This window comes from Pelecanus crispus, chromosome Z (genome assembly GCF_030463565.1).
Source record: "Pelecanus crispus isolate bPelCri1 chromosome Z, bPelCri1.pri, whole genome shotgun sequence".
Classification (NCBI taxonomy): Eukaryota; Metazoa; Chordata; class Aves; order Pelecaniformes; family Pelecanidae; genus Pelecanus; species Pelecanus crispus.
Window position 1 is genome coordinate 59,686,173 of NC_134676.1, and position 14,195 is coordinate 59,700,367.

Below are 14,195 nucleotides of genomic sequence, written 5' to 3' on the forward strand. Positions count from 1 at the left end.
GTAACATAAATTTTTCCCTTTATGGTCTGGCATGACATACTCTATATGATAAGCTTATCTACAAAACACAGATCCACCAAATCTCAGGCTTTGATTAGTTCTGTTGCTGCTGAGTAAATTCAGCCTTCGATTTGCTCTAAAGATAGTACTTCAATGATTTTTCCATAATTCTGTGTTTTATCTTGCATGTTTTTTTCTCAGTGACTCACTACATTGTAGCAACTTTATTTTACCCTCCTTAGTTTCAGGTAACTGAAGTAAACACTGTTACTTCACTAAAACTGAAATAGTGGTTAAATTGTTATATTGCCCTGGAGATACTTACAAATCTGGGTGGTAGAGGCACGGTCAAAGGGACGAATTTTGATGTGACTAGTATTAAATTTAAGCATTTGCCTCAAAAGAGGAAAACAAAAAAGCCTGCCATGTGAAAGTATCTGCCTGCTAATAATGTGTGTGTCATATGATTTCCTGGGCATAGGTTTAGAAGATGTACTTCCTGCTACATGCAGGCAGTTCATTATATCGGCACCTCCAGGACTTATCATTGCTTTTACATTAAATTTTCAATTTCATCACCTTCACTCGTCAGAAGCACATTCATAAACAATGTAAATATATTGAAATAAGTAGTAACCATCACAAAGTGAACCACCATTCAGCATGAAGACAAAGCTAAATCCCTGTAGTGTTAAAATTAAACTGAACTTACCTTAATGAAACTGACCTCATTATATTGCTTCTGAAACAGCAGTGTCACTGTTTGGTGAAGATAAACTGTTCATAGGAAGTTAATTATTGTAGGAAATGCAATTGATTTAGACACTTGTGCATATTAGAGAGTTTTCTGTTCCTGCTAAAGCACGAAGTCCCTAGCAAAACAAATACTATTTATGTTTATTTTTTGTTCATCAATAGAAGCATGATTAAATTGCGTTCAATAGATACAGTACTGAAAAAAAGCTATTTTCTGTTTGTAGCATTCACCATGTCTGCAAGATATCTCTTCTTTCCCTGTGGAAAAAAGACCTAAATGTGTTTCATTTTGTTTGTTCAACACTTTGCTGGCTATAGACTTTGGCATAATATAATACAGTTCAGGTTTGTTTTGGTATTCAAGCAGTGAAGCAGCCTTTACTATTGAGAAAGTCAGCTGCTGCTCTATTTGAAAGCTCTATAGGCACAATAGCAGGAGTGTTTTCTTAATAACAAGGAAGGAATATATAGGTGATGGTTAATCAGATGTGCAATATTTAATTTGTTGACCTGTGACTCAGGATCTGATACCTCATTTTGTGTGCATTAGGTGTGATCATAAACTTTCTTTTGAAGCAGAAGGGGCAATTTTTTTTCCTAGTGAAGCCAATAATTACATTTAAATGGTTAAAAAAAAAAAATCAAGGCTGGCTGAACTGAAAATTCACTTGCAGCATATAAAGCAAAAATTAGGTTTGATTTTTTGTTTTAGAAGGACATGTGTGTACATATGTATACGTTACACATACATGGGAGGGAAAAAAGAGAGGGGATTTTCATTTTATTTCTGGCATTAATGCTTACTCTGACACTTTAAAAAGTACATTTTTGCTTGTGTCTGGCTTAGGGAATTTAGAAGTTAATAGTGAAAAAGTAATTCGTATATTTTTGCCTCTGATGATGGAATCTGAAATGACAGTCAAAAGTTGCAATCCTTTTGCTCTCAGTATTGGTCAGTTGTACTGCTAATATTTTTTTTCCCCTCATCCCCCATTATTTCATGATTACCATGAGCGCAAGTTATTCAAATGGTGAAGTTCAAGCACAAGTAGCTCAAATGATGAAGTTCAATACAAGTGAGCTTAAGATCTCTCTTTTTGAATGTCCTAGCTAGGCTTATGTGGGGTCCCTTTTTCACAGCTGAGTGTTTTAACTGAAATCCCATTAAACCTCCTACATGCAAAATAATATTACAGCTTGAGTCCAGCATTCAGAAGTTAGCTTTTATAAAATGCTGCTTTAAGTTGGCAGTCATAGAATTGCTGTCCTGGTGGTGAGATAAGTTGCATAGAAAAACACCTCACTGGACTTCTACCTCGTTTTAGAGACTAGAATGTGTAGAGTGAGTGAAGTAGAGAACAAAGTAAAGAAAAGAATATGACTTCATGGTCTAAGGCAATTTGATGCTCTCTGATGGAAGTGTGTTTTACTCTAGACTGTTACCAGATTTGCTGAATAGCTCTAGGTAGCTAGGTACCTTTGTGAAGTTGATTTCCTGATCTGTTTTCCTAGTCTTTGAGGATGGACAAAACAAAAAACTGAAGCTAAGTCTTGGCTATACACAGCCCCTACTGAAACTGACTGGAGATGTGACTTGTACATAAGATGTGAAATATGATGCCAGCTGAGATGTTTCTAGGTGGACACCCAAAATGAATGGATGCTAAATGACAGTTCTGGCTGTAATCTTTAGCAAAGTATTAGTAATTATGGACCTTAATTTCATAGGACAGGCTGTGATAATGAAGTAATTTAGTGTTTGTGTTTCATAAACAGAGATGATGGAATAGAAATGTTAAGAGAAGTCTTTCTGTTCAGGTAAAACACTTCAGGGGTGCTTGGAGGGGGATTCTTTGAATGAGGTTAAATACAAATACATAGTGATGGCTCATTGATTGTATGAGGAGGTTTCTTTGTAAGAAAAATTAACACCATAATCCATACAAAATGGGGGCTGAATTAAGGTTACACATAATTCTGCTATGTATTACCTTTTGGATAACTAACCCATCTTTTAATTATTTTCAGTTGTTGTATGCTATATTTGCACATGAGTGCGCGCGCGCACACACACACACACAGAGTACTATTGGACAACATTTTTGTTACACTGCTGGAAATATTTTGCTAGGTTATAGCTGAATCTGTGAGTTGAGAAACTGAAATGTTTGTTCCGTGTTGCATATTTTGTTGTTTACTTGTGCATTGCTGTTAAAAGCAATAAATTATCAGTAGAAGAATTATCATCCAGTCTCGAAACTGGTACTTCCAACAGCAATAATGGTGTGCTGCGTAAAGACCGTGGAAAGTGACTGCTTGCTGCAAGTTGGGGAAATCACGCTCTAGTTTGTGAAAAAAAGGACTGTTTTTAGACAGGGGTAGTTCAACACCATTGGGATTCTACCCAGACCACCAAGGGGTGGTCAATATACTAAGCTGTTTTATTAACCTTAAACTAATCTGGTCTTAATTATTGATGTCAGGTGAGGTTCAGCTCACAGTTTGCAACAAAGTTGCAATAAAATATTACAATTTTATTTGTTTGTATGACTGTTTTCCGAAACACTGTTCTGTAAAATAATTTTCCTAGTGTAGAACCACCATAGTAATTAAGTTTAAACTTACTGAAGTATGCTTGTGCATTGTTTCATTCTGGAGATGTTGGTCTTGACAGTTGTCACTTCCTCCAGAATAGAATAAACTCTAGGTATTTGTAGCCAATCATCTTTTACTGTATTACATAGATGGAAGTGTCATGATAGCTTACATATAAGAAGTGCATGTAAGTATCTTCTGTGAAACTAACCTAATCAGTCAGCTTCCCTGAGACTGCACTGCTAGGCTTCAGTTATTTCAACAAGAGCAAGTTGTTCATTCACCCATGTCTTCTTCTAGTCATACGCAGGCATTCTAAAGGCCAGGCTGTCTCATCTCAAACAAGACCGAACAAATAACATGGTGCATATTGCTGGTGTTCCTTTCCCACTGAGTATCTTCAGGCAAGCAACATCCTTCAATTGTTCCAGCTAGTACAAGACAGCTGTAAAGCAGCAACATGTGATTATGCTTTGATGTTTGCTGGATATTGCTTTGCAGAGAGCAACTGTTACTCAGAAACAACATGAGTCTGCTCTTTGCTAGTTATCTGTAGTGAATTCTGAAGTACTTCTTAAAAATACACTGCTTAAAAATTTGTTGGAATGTGCCTGGGGATCACAAACAAAGCTGAAAAAAGTTGGTCCCAAATAATAGAGGACCTCCATTCAATGTGTGGAGTTTAGCGAACAGTTACATACATTGGGTAATCAGGAAACTTCAGTCCTTCCCTTCCGCATCTGCGCACATCTTTTTTGCTTTGTAAATACTCTCATTTGTGTCAAGATGCCAAGAAATGGACAGAAGACTTCAGCCTGCTGTTTGTGCCAAGTATATAGAGATGCTGGGCAGATATATAGGCTTCATGGATGTCTTTTGAAATTAAGGTGTAGACATTTCATATCCATTTTCTCAAACGCATTTACTTAAGGTAAAGATCACAGTTTCAGCGCAGCTACACTTCAGACCACTTTCACTCTCTGAGGTACACACCCTTTTTCATACATTCAGACAGTTCCTAAATGTTCTTAACTGTTGTGGTTACAACACCCCTGCTTAATGAAAGCACTAACAGGACAAGCTCAACTTGGAAAATACCTCATCTATAGCCACTGATAGTGATGTACTCAAACCACCTTACTCAGTACTCCACTGTTTGAACGTTCCTCATATATCTTATGATCATAGGCTCAGTGCTAGGAGAAAACCAAAACTGATCAAGCTACTTAGAGCTGAGTCCTGTAAAGACCACTGGAATTTTCCATGAAAGCACCTTGTCCTAAAAATTGTTCGCTGGGCTTTTGTTGTTTTTAAGTTGGATTCCCCTGCTCTCTTTTCTTCTTGTTCTCCAGTGAGTCCTGTCTCTTAGCAGTTTCTTTTGTAGTAAGAGAAGCTAATTTCAGACAGGCAAACTGAAGCACTTTTTTGTTTGTTTGTTTTTTTAATACAAGTAATATCTATTTTAGAGGGTGAGTTAATTATTCTGTGGCAACCATTGCACAACAGAGTCTTTGACTGAAGCAGGAAGCTGGCAAACTTCATTGTTCAAATAGAATGAGCATATGATTTGTGAGTTAGGGATCTGAAACCTTTATACAAACTGTAGCATATTGTTCTTTTTGTGACCAAGAATTACAAGTAAATTGATCAGACTGTTCATACAAAACTAGGAAAGAGTGAACTGGACAAAGACCACTAAAGTTGCTTTAAAAAGGTCTGCAGTTTAAAAAAGCACCAGCCTTGCTGGTTTAGGGAGACTTTTCACAGTTACAATTAGGCAAAACATTGCTTTTACCATTCAGACCTCTCCGTTGGAAATGATTGGGTATAGAGAAGTCAGCAGGATTTGCTTATCTGTGGGTCTGCAGCCATGGATAAAACCAAAACATTTGTGCATATGAACTTTGCTTAAGTTTTAAAATGGTGCAAAAATATAGTTTAGGCCAATGGAGAGTATTTTAATACCAAATGTTTCCTAAGTAAAGGAAATTCCAGATGTGTTTCTGCATCAGCACCAATTCTTAGATGCTTTATGTAGAGACTACTGAACCTGGTTAATGTAATTATAAACCTTTCTCAGAATAAATATGGTTTGTATCCAAAAATTCTGTGGTGTCATACTTTTTGAACATTTTTATTTGTTCTGAATCAGCAGCTGGACCAGTTGAACGACAGTATTAGGATTATGAAGCATTCTAGCTTCACAATTGTATTTGAAGCGAGTAATTCATATTTGTTATATAGCTTAACAGTTTTTCTCTCTTACCTAATTTGCTTTGTTCATTTCATTGAAATTGGTCCTGTTACTTCAGTAATTATTTTCTGACAGAAGATTTCATCTGGGATATTTAATTTCCAAGGGCAAGGAATGGAATCCTCCTCAAAATCATTGAACTAGGAATGTTTATAAACATGACAGATCCTCTTAGGGTCATTTCCAAAAGAATTAATTTCCTCTGCCCCAGGCTGCAAGTGATGGTTTCTGGTTCTGGATGGGGTTTTTGTGTGAAAGATTCATTGATTTTAGTTTTGCTTTTCTGAAAAAAGTCTTCTATAGTCTGTCATAAAATAATACAAATTCTTAACCATGAGTGATGTGTACTTAAAATGAAATAGAAGTATACCGACTTGCATTAAATCTTAAAGCATATTGGATGTCTCTTTCCATTCATATGGTGCAGTTGTATTTGACAGAACTGATAATTGTTTCAGGGAGCCAAGATATTTAGTTAATAAATTCTAACAAGTTGGGTACCTGCTGCTTAGCAGAGAGTCCTAGGAGAGGGATGTACTTGCATAGTGTCATCACTTTCTCTAATCCTGCAAAAAGAATTGAACAGTGACTTCATCAAAACCTGTTTGGGTAGTTTGAATATTTTGCAAAGAAATTGTGGTTCTGGAATTTGCATACCTAATTTTACATTTTTGTAATTTTTTACAATTTTTGTTTGCATTGAGCTACTGTTCTGAAATTTACTGAAATGCTTGTTGGTCTCTAAGAAAGCTGTAGTGATAATTGCGTTGCTAGCAAGCAGCTTTAGAAAATACTGTTCCTTGCACTGCAAGATGATATTGTGACTAAGGGGTGTTACTATTTGGAGGAAGAGGAGGGATAGAACCCACACTGAATTAATAAATGAAAATTTAATAGATCACTCTGTTTTACTAGTGTGTCTTCTTTCTACAGTATGCTCTATGGAATCTGTTTGCAGATGTCAAATTTTCTTTTCTTATAGCCTAAGCTTCTTAGCAATGACAGATTTCAAAGAAATATATTTTGAAATGCATCATGACTGTCTATTATTGTCTTTATAAGTGAAAAAATTGATAAAACTATAGAATTTTTTGCCTCTTTGGTAAGTCTGCAGTAGCCTGGCAAATCCAGATAATTCCATCATAAATATCCTTTTTCTGAAACTTGCACACTTTTTGCTTTTTCATTTGTTTTTTTTTGTTCCCAAAAACATCTGTGCAGAGGTGATGATTTTTTGATGCCAGAGTGTCAGGTAAAAGTGGACATTTATATGTAAATAAAAATTGATAAAGATTTGACACTATCTTTTCATATGAGAGACTTGGCTTATTCTATTCCCAAAGCTGAAACAGTTCCCTCATATTACTTTTGACAATGACTGTTTAAATAACTTCGTTACATTATACTTTGCTGAAGCTTTCTAAAACTACATGAACTGTTATAATTATTTTTTCCCTCCTTTCCTCTTATCTTTTCTCTTTTCTGTACAGGTGATTTCTATTCACTCCTTTCCAGGCTGCTAGGAGAAAGGGAAGATGTTGTGCATGTGCATAAGCATAACCCTACAGAAAAGGCAGAATCAGATCTTGTAGATGAGATTGCTAACGTAGTCCAAAAGAAGGATCTTGCCAGAGAGATCACAAATCATGATGAGAGGGACAATATTATTCTTGTCAGAGACAGAATTCACAAATTTCACAGACTAGAGTCTACCTTGAGGCCACCAGAGAACAGACATTTCTCTTTACAACAGCCTAAACATGGTGAGGGAAGCTGGGAAAAAGAACATACAGGAGGTGGGTTAGGGGTTAATTTTATACAATGAAATGCAATGTAAGAGCGTGATCCACATTAGCAAAATCTGAAGGGAATATCAACTGATGTTTGGAAGTGTTTTACGTGACAGTTTTCCTAATTATGGAAACGTTCTTCCTCTATTATAGAGGTATTTCAGTGGGGTTCTTTCCCCCTCCATGTGTGAAGAAAGAATATGTACCAATGGCACAATACCAGTACTTTTTGGAACATAAAGTATTTTTTCTACTCTCAAGACTTCTACTTAATGATTTGGTATCAGTTATGCTAAAACAAAGTAAACACAGGATATAGTAGTCACAGGAAGTGAAGAATTTTCATAATACAAATAACTACTATAAAATGGCCATTGGGATAACTGATCCATTTTATGAGTTTTCTGATTACCTTGATTTGTCAGATACAAGATTTTATAAAATTTATTGCTGTAGATCTATCAGGTATTTTTTCTCTCATTTAGAAAGAGTGGTAGTTAATCCTGAAAAATTCTTGAGAAGTAAAATTTTCTGCACATTTATTTCAAATCGGGCTTGGCTACCCAAATACTCTTGGACAGGCTGTTTTATTATACTAGGATTATAATTCATTCCCTTCAGGTTTCTATGACAGCAGAAACCATGGAATTATTGTGTTTGTTTTACTTGCATTTTGGTCTCTGTGATATTGATTGTGCTTAGTGTTACTTGCTAATGTGGAAAGCTAGATAATGCAGCATGTGACGAGTATCTCATAAAAGAAACTGGTATGTATGCATGAAAGCCATCTGTATTCGTAAGTTGTAGCAGCACATGCTTGCTTTTATGTTGGAACCAGCCAGCTTGATGTTTCCAAGTACTGTACAAATATACATCATTCATTATGTGTTTGATTTTTATTTCAGTTTAAAATGTTAACATGTATTGTCTCCGCTTATGTGAGATTGTTATAGTATTCAAATTCAGCAAAATTCTGGGTTTGTATTTAACAGAAAACCAAAGATAAGGACTTTCCAATGTTATGTTATGCTAGTCAGTTAAATGAGAGCCTGTCAAGTTACTGGCATAGGGGCAAAAAACAGGTGGGATGTTACCTGACATAGGTGTAAATCATAAATAATTCCATAAGCTACAATGGAATTAATTGCTTGGAAGAGTAGTGCATGTAGCATTTCTGCAAAACCAGTTTGTTCAGTTCAGACTAATAGCAAGTGGTGTGTAGAGGGGAGAAAAGAAATTTCCTTTCTGTTTAACTGATCCAGAGGAGGAGGGAGTGTCAGTGAACTGAATAAATGGATTAGTTGTTACACCATATGGCATGAATTCTAACTACAGAAAGCATTTACTTGGCTACTTTAGTAGCTATATATTCATTTTGGGGGAGTTTGTTGGTGGAAGACTAAGGAATAAATGGAGTTGCAAATGATGCAGTGTTGAGTTACAGCAAAAAGGAAAACTGAAATGATCTTAATTAGCATTGTGGGTTTTTTTTAATGTTTGTGATACTGCTAACTACAGAAATTCTGAACTGCAGAAGCTGTCAGCGCCATCTTTTGGCAAAAGAACTTTTCTAGCAATAAAATCTTTAAGCACATGTTTAGTTTCCGGTTTGGGTAGTATTTCTGTATTAGAAGAACAGACCCTTCCATAAGGGAATTTTCCTCTTCAGAAGAAGTGGTGCAACATAAAGTGTTTTAACTTGTCTTGATTTAATAAAAAAATGTGCACCCCCTATAAAATTCTATACTATATTGAATTTTAAAAAATTTCACTATTTTTAGGACAAGACTTTGGTTGCTGTTAAATTAATTTCATTTAACTGCTTAAAAATTACCAGAATTAAAATAGTTTAATATTTTTAGTCTTGAAAATTTTCTAATTTTAAACATTTAACTGGTCTGAAATAGCAAGTGACCAATATGTTAAGTGAGGTTGTTACAAATGTTATGTTTATAACTTTATACTACTGCTCTTCCTGCACTGTTGTTATCTTAGTATCCCAAGACTGGTCAATAATGTCAGGTTGTTCAACATCACTGTAACCAGTACAATTATACCTCCTAATTAAGGCAGACAGTGTAATTTTCCAATTTTTAAAATTGTGTTGTGCAGTGCTTACTTATATTTGTATTTGTATTTCACCATACCTTCATTTTATTGTTTTGATCTATCAGAAGTCTTCTAGTCCTTTAAGTGTAACTATAAACATTTTGTATTTTATACTACATGCCTTTTGAGAGACTGAATTTTACAGAGGCCAAAATTTAGGCTTTCTATGTTTAGCCTTTTAATTTTTCTAGCTTTTTTGGAAAAGGCTTAGAGGCCAAGGGGTGCTGTAACATTAAGCATACACAAGTTTTCTGCAAGTTAACTTAGACTGATATGGGATGAGGAAGTGAGGAATCAGACACTGGATTTCCATCCTTTTATTCCTTTCAAAATGCTGACGTCCATGCATATACCTGGTACTGCACCTGCTGTGACAAACTGAACTGTACCGAAGTATGAATATGTATAATTTTTTCCTAACAGCTTTTCTTTTAGCTTGGAACTTTTGTTCAGCTAAAATTGCTACAGAGTAGAATTTCTTGGTTTAGAAGTTCCTGATTACTGTCTTGGATTCACTGCAGTTGCTGATTGCCTTAGGTTTGTCTAAGGTTTGTGTTGGCCTAAAGAGTTTCTCTGTCACCTACTTTAGCTATGGTATCAAAAACGGCAAAGGTAAAATATCTCCTAGCCTGTGGTAGGTTTTGAGCACTGGCTTTATCTTTCCCCTGTGCAATTGTGGGGTTCTCCCTCCACCCCATTCTTGCTGTAACACCTCAGACTACATCTCGTCCAAGTGAAATGGAAGGGCGAGGTATGCTTATCAGAACAGCTGCGTTGCACAGGTGACCTGAAGATTTTGGGCATTGTTTTCCTTTTCATTTTTCCTTTCGTTAGAAGTGATCTTCCAGCTGAACCCTCTCAGAATCCTTGGGTGCTGTGTTACGGTCTGTGATCTGCCTTATTTCAAAGCACTGATGCCCTGGCACTTTGTGAGTGGGGATATGTGTTTCACCTGGCTAGGTGGTACCCCAGTGACCAGTTTCTAGGATCACAGCAAAACACAGAACTTTCGGTGAACCGAAAGTTGCAAAGTACAGCGTGATGCTATCAAACACATTGAATAAGAGTAAAACAGCTCCAGTTTCACATAACTGCAAAGAAATTGCTTTCTATTCACCTTCATTTGGCTATAGGTACCTACATACAAAGTCTGCATATTAGAAATACCTGAATTATGCTGAACAAATCAATTTCTGAAAGAAAGGAGTGGTGGATTTCCTAACATGTAGAAGGCATTTTAGGATTTGGGGTTTTTTTAATTTTCTCAGAACTAGTGACATTTTTATTGCCATTATATTTTTTATTTTTGGGAATGTTGTCCAATTGTCTTTTAATACTGCCAGAACAACCCAGACCAACCTCTTCCAAATAGCATTTAAGCAGTCTGTTTGTGAGAAATTAATCCTTGTAGCCAAGACTCTGCAACTTTTTCAAATTTTGGACTGTTCATGCCTTTAATCAGTGTAAGTCTATTTTTATGTAAAACAGAGATTGAAGTAAACACCTTTTTATATTTCTAATTTTAATGTTTAAGTTGAAACTAAATTGTCTCCCTTAATTGAGGAGTGTTACAATTTAAGACAAACGCAAGAAGCATACGGCTTTTTAGTAGTGGTTCACTTGCTAAATCCTGTGCTGTTGATTTAGTGTGAAAATCAGATCTGTGTTATTCAAAAATGATCCAGTATTCTTAAAAACAGTGTGTTACGGCATAAACAATGACAGATATTCTACCCTTCGTCTCTTGTCATCAGATTTAGACATCCATTTCCTATTCATCCTTATAATATTTGGATTAAGATATGAACACTATCCAGAACTAATGCATATTCTGGCTGCAAGAAATATCATAGGCAGACTTCACATCATTACTGTTTTATTTGCTTCTCATTGCTGTTTTTCTTCCTTCCCTGATTTTTTTTTCTTAGTGTTAAAAGCTTTTTTGAAAAAAAGTTGTGAATCAGCCACTTCTGATATGTAGTTGGTTTAGTGATTCATAGTCTTTGTTATGCATTTTTTAATAAAACACTGATAGGTTAATATTTAAATTTGCCTGCTGATTTTGAATAGTAGTTGTATATTTCTTTAATCTTTCAAAGTAGAAAGTATTCACAGAGCCCCTAAATCTTCTAGAGTCTGTATCCTTACAAGATGGAGAAAAGAATGGATCTAAAAGCAGTTTTGAAGTTTCTGTCATCCTATATGTAGCAGGATGCCAGTGCTTGTGCATGCTTTACTATAATAAAACTATGCTTGGAATTAAATTGCAATGCATTAATGGAAATATTGCATGTAATAAAATGTCCATATAATTCCCAACAGTCTGTACCAAAAGCCAGTTAACCATGTTTTTTTATAAATGTACTACATGAATGTCTCTCTTTTGTTTGTTTGTTTCTTTGGTCAGATTTCCACATAGAAGAGGCTGTGGAGTGGCCTGGGTTAGACCTCAAACTAGGTCAAGTTTCTGGGTTGGCTCTGGACCCTGAAAATAAACTAGTTGTCTTCCACAGAGGTGATCGTGTCTGGGATGAAAAGTAAGTAGATACTGTGCCAAATGTCATGTTAGAAGGTCAAATTGGCGCGTGCTATTTGTATCTTCTCAAGAAAAGGCAGATCGTTGTTCCTTTTCCATTTAAAATTCAGTTTCTTGGCTGAAAGTGCCTTTGGGAGACTCCGAATGGAAGTGGTGACTGACAATTTCAAGACGATGGGGTTACTAGGTCTAAGAATGTGCCTTCAGAGAAAAATAAACATAGTACCTTAGGTCCTTAAACTGCATAATCATGTTAGTATGATACTGAGATTAATTATCCCTGCTTCTCCATGGTTTTTAGCAGGACTAATTAGCTTGGGAGAATGATGTTTTAGTATGGTATACTACTATTAGGACCTGGGTTTAAGACATGCAAAGCTAGATGCGGTGTATCTTCATTCTTTTTTGTCTTTATGTCTGAACAAAACTGGATTGTTATAAGGCACTCTCTCAAAACAGGCTTTGTTCTACTCATTTGATAAAATTTACTGCATTTAGTGTCACTCAAAACAAACAAACAAAAAAAATCCCAACTTTATAATAGCCGTTTTTCTAGTGTTTGTAAAGTAACATACTCAAAAGGTATATTATTTTAAGAACAGAACATTCCAAATAAAGTATAGTGTCCTTATTTTTACAATGTTCTTATGCTTTTGAGCTTTAAAATAGCATGTCTAACTGTTTAGATGGACATTTTGGAAAAAAATCCATGAAATTGTAACAGAACACTGTGAGGAAATAGTATTAGCCTGTAACAGAATGTTAGGTAGTACCCTTTTTAAATGTGCTTTTCTTATCTTCTTTTTAAGTGTCTGTTCTCCATATATATAGCTATAAGGCTAAACAGTAGAGTTTTTTTCAACTCCTGATGAATTCATTTTAAGATAACATAGTTTCTGAAAATTAGGGGGGGCAGCTTTCTCAACCTTACAATAACAAATTGTGCTTAGAATAATGTTTTATGGAGGAAAGTCGGTTCTTTGGGTTTTTACCTAAATAACAGTGCAGCAGATAAGGCAGTCATTTATGTCTCATGCATTGTATCAGTTATCTCTCCAGCTCAAGTGTATATAAATATAGACTATAAAATTTGAAAGGATGACGCATGCTGCAACTTGTATTACTGAAGCTTCAAGTAAAAGCTGATATTGATTTGGTGGTTTTTGTCCTACACATGAACATAAGTGCTGTTCTTTGTGTCATTGAAGAAAGAATTGAAACAAATACTTGAAAATAGGCTGGCAGTTGTATTCATTTCTTACTTCTGAAATGTGTATTTTTGAGTGTCTGGCAACTGAGGTATACCCACAACCCAGAGCACAAAACTGGAGTTTGAGACCAAGCAGTATTTGGAGATCCTACAGATTTTAAACAGAACAGAAAAACATTAATGTTCCTAAAATAACAAGTGAGCATAATGAATCGACCATGTCAAGAGACAGACTGAACTTCAAGTTTCTTGTGGTGTGTGTGCAGAAGATTGGAGCTGTGGTCTGGAGTCTGGAAATCCATGTACCTACCATGTGCTGGATCACACTACAGATTCACTTAACTCACCCCTGTCTTTGACAACAGCCACTGTTCATATTTTGAGTATTTCTAGCCTGTGGTTGTTGGATTTCCCAGAAAAATGCTTTATCTTCTATTTAGTATTAGTAGTATTCATCTGTACATCAGTCCTGTGTGGGAGCTTGTCATATTTGCCATCATGTGGGGACTGAAGATGGAACAAAGTGAAACTGCCTGGCCTTGTAAATATGATCAGAAGCATTCAGTCCCAGATATGTAACCAAGATACAAGATGAGCTGTTGTTAACTGAACCTGGTTATGGGTCTTCCGTAAAGATAACTACACATGAAATCCTAATTCATTTCAGAGTTTTGTTCACAAGTATTATTTTTTTTCTTCTTCTTGTGGAAGACAGTTAATCAGTGTATAGGAAAGCTATTGGTGGTAGGAACCCTTAAATCAGACAGGCTAAAACTTCTGTAGCCCTGTTTATATAGAGTATTGTGACTTTAAAACAATATATTTGGAAAACATGCCTGTGGTTAAGCTGTTGTTCCACATCTTGTGGCACAGAGAAGACGCACACAGAAGTGTGCTCAGTCAGTCAGCATTCCCTTCTTATCTTTGGGTACGTCATGGGCATAT

General features: G+C 35.7%; 1 protein-coding gene across 7 annotated transcripts in view; it reads left to right on the plus strand.

Moving 5' to 3' along the window:
• PAM (peptidylglycine alpha-amidating monooxygenase) overlaps positions 1 to 14,195 on the plus strand; it is an 83,762-nt gene that overhangs the window by 54,753 nt on the left and 14,814 nt on the right. For 4 of the 7 annotated variants that reach the window (XM_075727172.1, XM_075727173.1, XM_075727174.1 and 1 more), the window contains exons 14-15: positions 7,096 to 7,401; positions 11,912 to 12,041. In XM_075727172.1, the coding sequence (XP_075583287.1) occupies positions 7,096 to 7,401; positions 11,912 to 12,041 (436 nt within the window). The remainder of the gene's footprint in view (positions 1 to 7,095; positions 7,402 to 11,911; positions 12,042 to 14,195) is intronic. The other 3 variants (XM_075727176.1, XM_075727178.1, XM_075727179.1) reach the window with 1 other exon arrangement.